A 9,743-nucleotide genomic window follows, 5' to 3' on the forward strand; every position below is an offset into this window, starting at 1 on the left:
ACGGTAGCCCATGGCAACCCACTGCCACAGGGGCTGCAGCCTACACCATCGCCAGCGACTCACGGCAGCCCAGCTCCAGGTTGAGCTGTTGTTCAGCGTCTTAGCCGTGGAGGGCAGTGTCACTGGCCCTCATATGTGGGATCCGAACCGGGGTCCTCTGGCGTCCCAAGCCAGCTCTTAACCATCGCGCCACTCGGGATGGGTTCACTTTTAAAAGCCCGTTATGGGCTAGAGAACCTCAAAGGCCATTTAAAAGTTAGAGCTGACAGCATGGGGGTGGAAGAGTCACCCCTGCCTGTGTCTGGGGGACGTGGGCGTGTGCTTGTTGCAGGGACCGCCTCGAGCAGCTGGAGAGGAAGCGAGAGCGCGAGCGCAAGCTGCGGGAACAGCAGAAGGAGCAGCGGGAACAGAAGGAGCGCGAGCGGCGAGCGGAGGAGCGACGGAAGGAGCGGGAGGCGCGGAGGGAAGGTGCGTGGAGGGAAGGGGCACTGCCAGGCCTCAGCGGGGCTTTCCTGCTGAGGGGCAGGCTGGTCTGGAGGGTGCGGGGGCCTCTGCCTGGGCACTGTCAGCGTGCGTGTGTGCTGTGGCCACGTCTGCTCTATGCACGCAGCATCACCGTCAGCAGGGCTGCGAGGGAGGTGACTGAGGGTGGCCCGGCTCCCAGCACCATGTCCGGTTGTGTTCCGTGCGCAGTGTCTGCTCATCACCGAACGACGAGAGAGGACTACGGTGACAAAGTGAAGGCGAGCCACTGGGGTCGCAGCCCACCACGGCCGCCTCGGGAGAGGTTTGAGCTCGGAGACGGCCGGAAGCCAGGTGAGGCCAGGCCGCGAGCTATGGGTCTTGCTTTTATCACAGTAAAGTGGTGTGTTAGAGTGCTTGTGGGGTGGCCGGGACCATAAATATCTGTGTCACATACGTTTGTCAGTTATTGGTCTCTTACTGGTCTTTTAAAGAGTCGCCTCCCAGTCAAGGGTCTGAAGTCGGTGTGTGTGGAAGGTACCGTCTGACCCTGTTGGTGTTAAAACCTCTCTCCGAACTCACCTGTGTTTTGCTCCATAAGTAAAAGAAGAGAAAATGGAAGAGAGAGACCTGCTGTCTGATCTACAGGACATCAGCGATAGCGAGAGGAAAACCAGCTCGGCCGAGTCCTCCTCAGGTGAGCGCACACCCCCGGCCGTCCCTCGCACTGCTGTGGGCGGCCCCCAGCTCACTCCTGGGGCTTTCTCCCTGAAGCGGAATCAGGGTCGGCCTCGGAAGAAGAGGAGGAGGAGGAGGAAGAGGAGGAGGAAGAGGGGAGCAGCAGCGAAGAGTCGGAGGAGGAGGAGGAAGAGGAGGAGGAGGAGGAGGAAGAGGAGGAGGAGGAGGAGACCGGCAGCAACTCCGAGGACGCTTCCGGACCGTCGGCGGGTGAGTGCGGGGCATGGGCGGGCGGCCTGCTGGCCTCAAGGTCCCTGGGGAGAGGACAGGGCAGTGCAGAGCTGCCTGGGTGACGCCCTCTTCCCCTGCAGAGGAAGTGAGTGAGGAAGAGGCAAGTGAGGAAGAAGAGAGTGAGAATCACGTCCTCGTCGGTAAGAGGCTCCCTGTGGCCGCTGAGTTCCTCTGTCCCCGAGCACAACACTTTGTGAGCGTTGTCAGCATGACTGTGCCTGTCTCTTACCGTGAACCGTCCTCCAAGGTGTGTCACGCCTGAAGCCACAGGCAAGTCCTGTCCTGGCGGTGTCCCAGGGCTGAGCTGACTCGCCGACAGCACTGCACTGTGCCCTGGGGCCTGGATTCCTCAGAGGGGACAGGGCTCACTCGGTGCCATACCGAGTGCCCCTGTGGCCTGCACAGAAGGAGGCTGGGACTCACCAGCCCCAGCCTGGCCTCAGCGCGGGAGGAAGGTCAACAGCCTCTCATGTCCAACTGCAGTGTGATGCTGGCAGGCGGCTGCATGGCCTGCGGGCAGCAAGCAGTGCTCTCAGGCCTGGTGGGCAAGTCCAGGTGTGCCTTCTCGGAGCTCAGCATCTGGTCAGTGGCTCAGTGGTCAGGGCAGAGGCGGCGAGCCCCTAGGTCCTGGTGCCCTCTGTCCAGGGCAGCAGCTCGCGTGTGGCACCCTGAGGTCGCTCCTGTGTGGCTTCCTCGTGCACTCAGTGTCCCCCACTCCCCAGAGCAAGAAGGGTGTGTGGCAGTTGCTTCTTCCTGGTTCCACAGTCGGGTTTAACCTTTGAAGTTCCAGAGTCACGATTTGACCGAGATTCCGGGGAAAGTGAAGAAGGAGAAGAAGAAGTGGGTGAGGGCACCCCACAGAGCAGCGCCCTGACTGAAGGAGACTTCGTGCCTGACTCCCCCACCTTGTCGCCCATCGAGCTCAAACAGGAGCTGCCTAAGTACCTGCCCGCCCTGCAGGTCAGATGCTCCCACCCCAGCCTGATTCTGTGGTGCTGACCATGACAGGGCCAGTGGCTGAGACCCGAAGCCAGGTCCCCAGTGTGGTTGTCACTGCCTTTGCAGTGAACATCGTTGGCAGGCTCGGCCACTGGCCTCCCATATGTCCATATCCTGGTCCTGCCTCTGGCCCGGTGGCATTGGTGGGAGGACAGCTCCTGAGGCCGTGTGTGTGGGAGGCATGCACACCTGCGAGTGGCTGACTTCGTGGTCACTTCTGCCACAGCCTGGGCTGAGTGGGCACCTGACCTTCATCACCCCATTGCTAGGCAAGGGGAACATGTCAGTAATGAGGATGCCACAGGGAAGGACATGGGAGGGAGCAGGTCCCAGGAGGGGCAAGTGGCCTCAGGAGCTCCAGCTCACTGTGGCCAGTGGCCCTGTCTGGAGCTCTCCTGACCCCTGGCCCGCTCTGGGTGCCCGGGGCAGTGGGCTTCTCTCTGGCAAACATGGTCAGCCACCCGCTGCTCCCGTAGCTCCTCCAAGTGGGGCTCCTGAGCTCCTGGCTACGTGCCACACAGAGGATGGCGTCCCCACCCTGTTTGCCACTGACCTTGAGGGTGCAGTCCACTGGCCTGGCAGGGGAGACGCAGGGCTGGGTGGTGGGGGGGTGGGTTGCTGCTGCCTCAGCAGCACCTTAGGGCAGGGGAGGGCACAGGGCAGTCCTGGCCTGGCTTCTGTCCCCGTTGCTTTTTAGTTCACAGTGAGAGCATGCGCTCACAGAAGACGCAGGAGAGGCCTGGTCCCCCCTGAAGTTTCCAGTTGGTTGTACTGCGGCCGCTCTGGAGGGTGGGGGGTGCAGCCATGCCTCACGCTGGTCCTCCCACTCAGGGCTGTCGGAGCGTAGAGGAGTTCCAGTGCCTGAACAGGATTGAAGAAGGCACCTACGGGGTGGTGTACAGAGCAAAGGACAAGAAAACAGGTGGGGAGGGTCCCAGGTGGCCCCCGAAAGGAAAGGGACACTGGGCCAGGGACCAGTAGCCCAGAGAGCCTGACCTGCAGGCCCGGCCTTGGTCTGTCCTCAATAGGAAGGCCTTCCTGAGGAGCGTCCCAAGAGGGACGAGTGTCCCCTGCTGCGTCTGCTCACTGTCACAGCCCTTTGCAGCCTCCACACTGGCTCTAGGAGGGAAGTTGGGCTTCTGGCTAGCTTGCAGGGGGCTGAGATCCAAGCCCGGGCCGTCCTGGCCCCTGGCACCTTCAGCCTCAAGGTCACTGAACACAGTGCCCTACGACCCCGGGAGTCACCCCTCCCTGGTGTTAGGCATGGCTTCACCTCACCTGGCCGGCACCTGGTAATGACTCACACCAGAGCTGTTGACCCTTGGTATTTCCAGAAGTCAGCTTGATCATGAGACTCTTGCTTGGTTGTGACAGCAGGTGACTTGTCCTCACAGGGGAGTGTGGAGTCAGCGGGGCGAGGGCCTGGGAGCTGCTGGGGATGGGCCTGGAGTGATGGCACCCAGACAGGTGTGAGTCACAGCCCTCCAGTGCCCACAGCCTGGTCTTGGAGTGTCAGCGGTTGAGGCCCTGAGTACCTGCTGACTGTTTCTGTGTGGGGGCATCGAGGTTTGTTACGTGTTCCCGTGGTGACAACTAGGAAAGGTGGGGACAGAGCTGACTTGGAAGTGCGCCTCATGTTTCTCGTGGACCCCAGTGGGGCTTTTCCTGGTGCTTCCATACATGAGCTCAGTACCTGCCGTGTGGTCTCCTGTGAGATGCGGTGCTTCGTGAGTCCCGACTAACCGTGGTGACAGATCTTCCCTGTTCCTGGGATAATGTCTGTAAACTGTTCTCTTCAGATGAAATTGTGGCCCTGAAGCGGCTGAAGATGGAGAAGGAGAAGGAAGGCTTTCCGATCACGTCACTGAGGGAGATCAACACCATCCTCAAGGCGCAGCACCCCAACATTGTGACCGTCAGGGTGAGAGCTGCCGGGGGGCGCTCGGGGGTGTAGTGAGAGTGACTCAGCCTGAAAACAGGCCCTTCACAGCCGCACACCCAGTAGGTCTGCTGTCACCGAGTACTTGTGCCTGGGGCTCCAGGTTTCCTAGGAACGCGGGAGGTCACAGGGCGCTTGGGGGGCATGGGGTCATAGTCTGCCGCCACCCTAGGAGATAGTCGTGGGCAGCAACATGGACAAGATTTACATCGTGATGAACTATGTGGAGCATGACCTCAAGAGCCTCATGGAAACCATGAAGCAGCCCTTCCTGCCAGGTAGGCGTGGGCCCAGCAGTGCTGTCCATGTGGTTCACTGGCCCTGTCCCCGAGGGCTGGCCATGTTGGGCAGCCCAGGCTGCAGGCTGTGTCCCTGGGGGCAGAAGGGGCGCTGGCTTACAGCCCTGAGCCGACATACTGAGCGAGCAAGTGTGGGTACGTACGTTCGTGCGAGCAAGCGAGCAGGCCGCACGGGGCTGGGCGCACTTGCAGGCGGTACTGCTGGGACACCCAGTGGCTGCAGGGCGGGTCCATCGGGCCAGCTGAGTGCTGCGCAGCAGCCACAGCCGCTGTCGCCCATCGCCTGCAGGGGAGGTGAAGACGCTGATGATCCAGCTGCTGCGGGGTGTGAAGCACCTGCATGACAACTGGATCCTGCACCGTGACCTCAAGACGTCCAACCTGCTGCTCAGCCACGCCGGCATTCTGAAGGTGGGTCCGCCGTGCCCGGGGCCCCGGCTGCCTGCCACTTGCCGCCCACTGCCACCCTGTCCCTGTCTCACAGGTGGGAGACTTCGGGCTGGCACGGGAGTACGGGTCCCCTCTGAAGGCCTACACTCCGGTCGTCGTGACCCTGTGGTACCGCGCCCCGGAGCTGCTGCTGGGCGCCAAGGTGAGTGCCGGGCCGTAGGGGCCTGCCCTGCGTTTGGCCCTGCCAGCCCCTGAGCGTGTCCCTGGTCCCCAGGAGTACTCCACGGCTGTGGACATGTGGTCCGTGGGCTGCATCTTTGGGGAGCTGCTGACTCAGAAGCCCCTGTTCCCTGGGAAGTCGGAAATCGATCAGATCAACAAAGTGTTCAAGGTGGGTCCGTGCGCCCTGTGGTGGGTACGTCCCCGCAGGTCATGGCTCTTCTGAGACATCCCTCTTCTAGGACCTGGGGACCCCCAGTGAGAAGATCTGGCCTGGCTACAATGAGCTCCCTGCAGTCAAGAAGATGACTTTCACTGAGTACCCCTATAACAACCTCCGCAAGCGCTTCGGGGCCCTGCTGTCAGACCAGGGCTTCGACCTCATGAACAAGTGCGAGCCCCTGCCCGCCCCCGCCTACCCAGACCCCCTTTTCCAGCTCCGCCCTGGCCTTTCCCAGCCCCTCCCACACTGCAGCATTGGACTCCAAGTGCCTTTTCTCTTCAGGTTCTTGACCTACTTTCCTGGGCGGAGGGTCAGCGCTGAGGACGGCCTCAAGCACGAGTATTTCCGAGAGACGCCTCTTCCCATCGACCCCTCAATGTTCCCCACGTGGCCGGCCAAGAGCGAGCAACAGAGGGTGAAGCGAGGCACCAGCCCGCGGCCCCCAGAGGGAGGCCTGGGTTACAGCCAGCTGGTGAGGGGCGGGCTGGTGGGGGAGGGAAGGTGTGTGTGTGTGGGTCTCCGAGGTGGGGCTGGCTGGGCTGGGTCACCACAGTGCCGCTTGCTTCTCAGGGTGACGATGACTTGAAGGAGACTGGCTTCCACCTCACCACCACAAACCAGGGGGCTTCAGCTGCAGGCCCTGGCTTCAGCCTCAAGTTCTAAGGTTCAGAGTGGACCCCAGACCAACCCCCGGGAGCTGACTCTCCAAGCTGAGCTGGGACCAGGGGCAGGTGCTGAACCAGTCCTGCCCCCACTGGATGCAGCTGCCTTCGCCTCGGCTGCCATGAATAGTGACCTCAAGTTTTGGACTATTGGTCCTGTTGGTTTTCCATGTTTCGTTTTTATTTTATCTTGATTTGTAAATTTGTAGAATTAAATCATATTTCTTTGTGGAAGGAAAGGCTGTGTTTTTTCAGATGTGTCAGACTTGCCCCACAAGGAGATGGCAGGTGTCTGCAGGTGGCCAGTGTGGACGGCACACGGTGACCATGGGCTGCGCTAGTCAGATACTGGCCGTGATTGGAAACAAGGGGATTTTCCTGCTTTTTCATGTTCAGGTTCCTGCTTGGCACCTTCCTGCCCTCACCCAGGGCATCCACAGCCCCATGGTCCCCAGGTCCTCCGGAGCTGGGCATGTGAGCTCGGCCACAGTGGGTTTTTGTACAAGGTTGTTACGCATTTTAAGATACAGTAAAATATTTTTGGAGGAAAGTTCCGGTGTGTCCCTTCGGTGGCTGGCATCCAGCTGGGTCCTGGGCCAGTGCTGCGTGGGAGGGGCCTCGGGCCCCCGCTCTGGGAGGAAGACGAGCACAGGGTGAAGGGCTGCCTGCGCCCCACGGGCCAGGCTCTTCCTGGCCTTCCGGGCCTCCTGCACGTGGTCTAGCTGGCCAGGGCACCCCCTCAGGCAGAGGGGGGTGCTTGCCGCAGCCTGGGGACCTCCACCAGTCAAGCCAGCCCTGTGGGTACCACCAGCCCCTCCCCAACTTGAATGCTCACCCGCCCCAGCGCCCATCCCAGAGCCTAACCCACCCCAGACAGGCTTCCCACTTCTCCCACCCCTGAACAAACCCAAGAGGGCCCGGGGGCCACCTCCAGCGGCCAGTCGGCTGCCCAGGTGATGGTACTCGGGCCTCCTTCACCCTGCCTTTCCCGGAGCAGCCTGGAAAGAGCCCTTCTTGGCCCCTTGGTCCCTGCAGATTGCATCGTCACCCCAAGGAACTGCGGGGAAGTTGGGCTGTTCTGCTGGGCACGGGCGAGGTGGCCCCACCCCGCAGGGCCCAAGGCTGGCCGCGCCCTTTGCCCTCCCAAGAAAGGGCTCGGAGACGTCAGAGACAAAGTGCTTTATCAGCGGACCCCGCGGGAGGGCGCTCAGCTCCGCACGCGGACTCGCCAGGAGTAGGTGCTGAGCACGCGCTGCCGCCGGCGCACCACGCACGTGTACGTGCCCTCGTTGATGGCGTTGGCGATGATGCTCAGGTGCGCCTCGCCCAGCGCCAGGTAGCCGGGGTAGGAGAACTCCAGGGGCTCCTGATCCTTGTACCAGCTGCGGGAGGCGGAGAGCGGCAGGGCTGGGCAGGGTCCCGAGCCCCCCGCCCACCCTCGCTCTGGCGGGCGGGTCACTCACTACACTTTGCCTTTCTTGTGCAGGATCTTCTGGCCGCAACGGAAGGTCACATTTCTGCCCTCGGGCACCAGCCTGGTTTTGGTCCTGGGGGGCGGCGCGGTGGCGGCCACCGTGGGAAAGGGGAATTCTGCTCGGGTTGGGGAGGCCACATCAGTGCCCCTCCCCGTCCCGCCCCGCCCGGGCCAGGGCTGGGGACCTGCCGCACCGCACCGTAGCAGAAGTCGCAGCTGCTGGGGCACAGCCTCTTCATGAGCCTCCGGCGGGCGTCGCAAAAGCCCCTACGCGCCCAGGACGCGCACACGAACAGCCGGTCCAGGCAGCCTGCGGGACGGCCGCCTTGCCTCAGGGCCCGCCCGGCTGTCCCGCGCGACCCCAGCCGCCCGCCCTCCCGCCCCGGCGCTCACCATAGAGCCGGTGCAGCCCCCACAGCTCATCCTGCGACAGTGCCTTCCAGCCGCGCAGCGTGGCGTTGAGGTGCATGAGCGCCCGGCCGTGCTGCGAGTGCATCAGGCCCAGCGCGTGGCCGACCTCGTGGGCCGCCACGTGCACCAGGTCGGTGAGCCACACGCCTGCAGGCCCGGCGGGTCAGCGCCTCGGACTGGCCCGCCCGCCGCCCGCCGCCCGGGGCCTTGCTCCCGCGCCCGCACATCTGCGTCAGTGCGCAGCGGGGCCTCCCGGGCGCAGCCGCGGGCAGATAAGAATGTTCCAGGCCCGCGGAGGCGGTGAGCTCGGCCCCCAGGAATGCAGCTCCAGCCCGGCTCCAGCGGCATGGGGGTGGGGGGCTTCAGGGCTCCTGGAACCCAGGCCTGGGTTCTCCTCACCGCCTCCCCCTCCCAGACGGCTGACCCCACCCCACCCGCACCCCCAAGCCCGCCGCTGCGCCCACTGTGGTGCGCAGGGCCCCACCGGCGGCCGGGTCTGCCGTCACCTTTCTTCCAACTGTAGCGCGTGGGGCCCAGAACCCAGTACTCGCTGTCGTCAAAGTGGATGCCGCCGTGCGGGGGAAAGAAGGCGTGGGCCAGCTCGCCCGTGGGGCCGTCGAAGCAGTGGTGGAGCGCCGACTCCAAGCAGTCCGTGTGGTTGACCGGGTAGAAGCCTGGGGGAGCACAGGGCTGAGACGGCGCCTAGGGGCGGGCGGGGGCGGGGGCACGGCGCCCACCTATACGCAGGTCGCTGGGCTGCTCGGGGGCCACCTCTCGGAAGCTGAAGGGGGACACGTCACTCCACATGCGGAAGGCGGCGGCCAGGCCCCGCCGGGTCTCGCTGGGGCTCAGCAGGTTCCGCGGGAAAGAGAGGATCCTGGGGTGGGGGCCAAGGTCAGGGGTGGCGGCCAGGCTGCTGCCGCACTCCCCCCAGGGCCAAGGTCGCACCTGTAGGTGAGGTTGAAGTGGTCCCAGCGCAGCCTGGCCGGGGTCAGCGTGTAGCGGCGTCTGCGGGGCGCCTGAGGGGGCAGCGGACTGGGGCCCGGGGTGGGGAGGACCCTCGCGGGGTGCGGCGCGGCGTCTCCCTTCAGAGGAAGCAAGTGCTCTGGGGACGCCGCAGGGGCTGTGCCCAAGTCCGAAACTCGAGGAAAAGGGACTAGGAGTTGACAGGGTGGAGGGTGCATGGTGGGGGCAGCGTTGACGCTTCCATTTTTTGCTTTTCTGCGTTTCCTGGTTTTCTACCCCAAGCGAGCGTTACTTTTACAGCCAGAGAGAAAAAGGTTTCTAACGACAAGCCAGGTCGGAGTGGGCGGAGCTGGAGGCCCCCACCCCCATCCCCGCCAGACACACGGACACTCAGACTCCCGCGCTGGACCGCAGAGCCGGGACGACTCACCTGCGCTGCGCTTGCGGCGGACCGGGCCGCCGGGGCCCCCAGCCGGGCCAGCAGCACGAGCGCCGGCAGCAGGCACAGGACGCCCAGCGCGGCCCTCAGCCAGCCGGCCTGTGCGCGAACCCCCGACGCCAACCAGGGGACCGAGGCCCCGCGGCCCATGGTGCTGGCGGACTCGCTGTCGGGGCTTGGGGTGCGTGGGCTGTGGGACCTGCCAGAGCCAGAGGATCCGCTGGGAGAGGCGCCGCAGCGGCTCGGGTTACAGCCCCCGGGGTGGGGGTGGGGGCGGGGGCGGACTTCTTT

General features: G+C 64.1%; 2 protein-coding genes across 5 annotated transcripts in view; one reads left to right on the forward strand and one right to left on the reverse strand.

Annotated features, from left to right (window-relative positions):
* Positions 1 to 6,401, forward strand: part of CDK11B (cyclin dependent kinase 11B) — a 16,641-nt gene extending 10,240 nt beyond the window's left edge. For all 4 annotated transcript variants that reach the window (XM_019658571.1, XM_019658574.1, XM_019658572.1 and 1 more), the window contains exons 6-20: positions 332 to 468; positions 694 to 816; positions 1,064 to 1,159; positions 1,237 to 1,410; positions 1,512 to 1,571; positions 2,216 to 2,391; positions 3,262 to 3,352; positions 4,230 to 4,351; positions 4,542 to 4,647; positions 4,958 to 5,079; positions 5,153 to 5,260; positions 5,333 to 5,449; positions 5,520 to 5,668; positions 5,783 to 5,972; positions 6,071 to 6,401. In XM_019658571.1, the coding sequence (XP_019514116.1) occupies positions 332 to 468; positions 694 to 816; positions 1,064 to 1,159; positions 1,237 to 1,410; positions 1,512 to 1,571; positions 2,216 to 2,391; positions 3,262 to 3,352; positions 4,230 to 4,351; positions 4,542 to 4,647; positions 4,958 to 5,079; positions 5,153 to 5,260; positions 5,333 to 5,449; positions 5,520 to 5,668; positions 5,783 to 5,972; positions 6,071 to 6,163 (1,864 nt within the window). In that variant the 3' untranslated portion in view covers positions 6,164 to 6,401. The remainder of the gene's footprint in view (positions 1 to 331; positions 469 to 693; positions 817 to 1,063; positions 1,160 to 1,236; positions 1,411 to 1,511; positions 1,572 to 2,215; positions 2,392 to 3,261; positions 3,353 to 4,229; positions 4,352 to 4,541; positions 4,648 to 4,957; positions 5,080 to 5,152; positions 5,261 to 5,332; positions 5,450 to 5,519; positions 5,669 to 5,782; positions 5,973 to 6,070) is intronic.
* Positions 6,402 to 7,326: 925 nt separating this feature from the next.
* Positions 7,327 to 9,722, reverse strand: MMP23B (matrix metallopeptidase 23B). Its single transcript, XM_019658576.1, has 8 exons — positions 9,444 to 9,722; positions 8,996 to 9,132; positions 8,785 to 8,924; positions 8,554 to 8,721; positions 8,030 to 8,194; positions 7,836 to 7,946; positions 7,626 to 7,752; positions 7,327 to 7,544 (listed from the first exon to the last, which is right to left on the reverse strand). The coding sequence occupies exons 1-8, from the start codon at positions 9,600 to 9,602 to the stop codon at positions 7,370 to 7,372; spliced, it is 1,182 nt and encodes a 393-aa protein (XP_019514121.1). The 5' UTR covers positions 9,603 to 9,722; the 3' UTR covers positions 7,327 to 7,369.
* Between the last annotated feature and the right edge of the window lie 21 nt (positions 9,723 to 9,743).

This window comes from Hipposideros armiger, unplaced genomic scaffold, assembly GCF_001890085.2.
Source record: "Hipposideros armiger isolate ML-2016 unplaced genomic scaffold, ASM189008v1 scaffold_284, whole genome shotgun sequence".
In the NCBI taxonomy this organism is placed as follows: domain Eukaryota; kingdom Metazoa; phylum Chordata; class Mammalia; order Chiroptera; family Hipposideridae; genus Hipposideros; species Hipposideros armiger.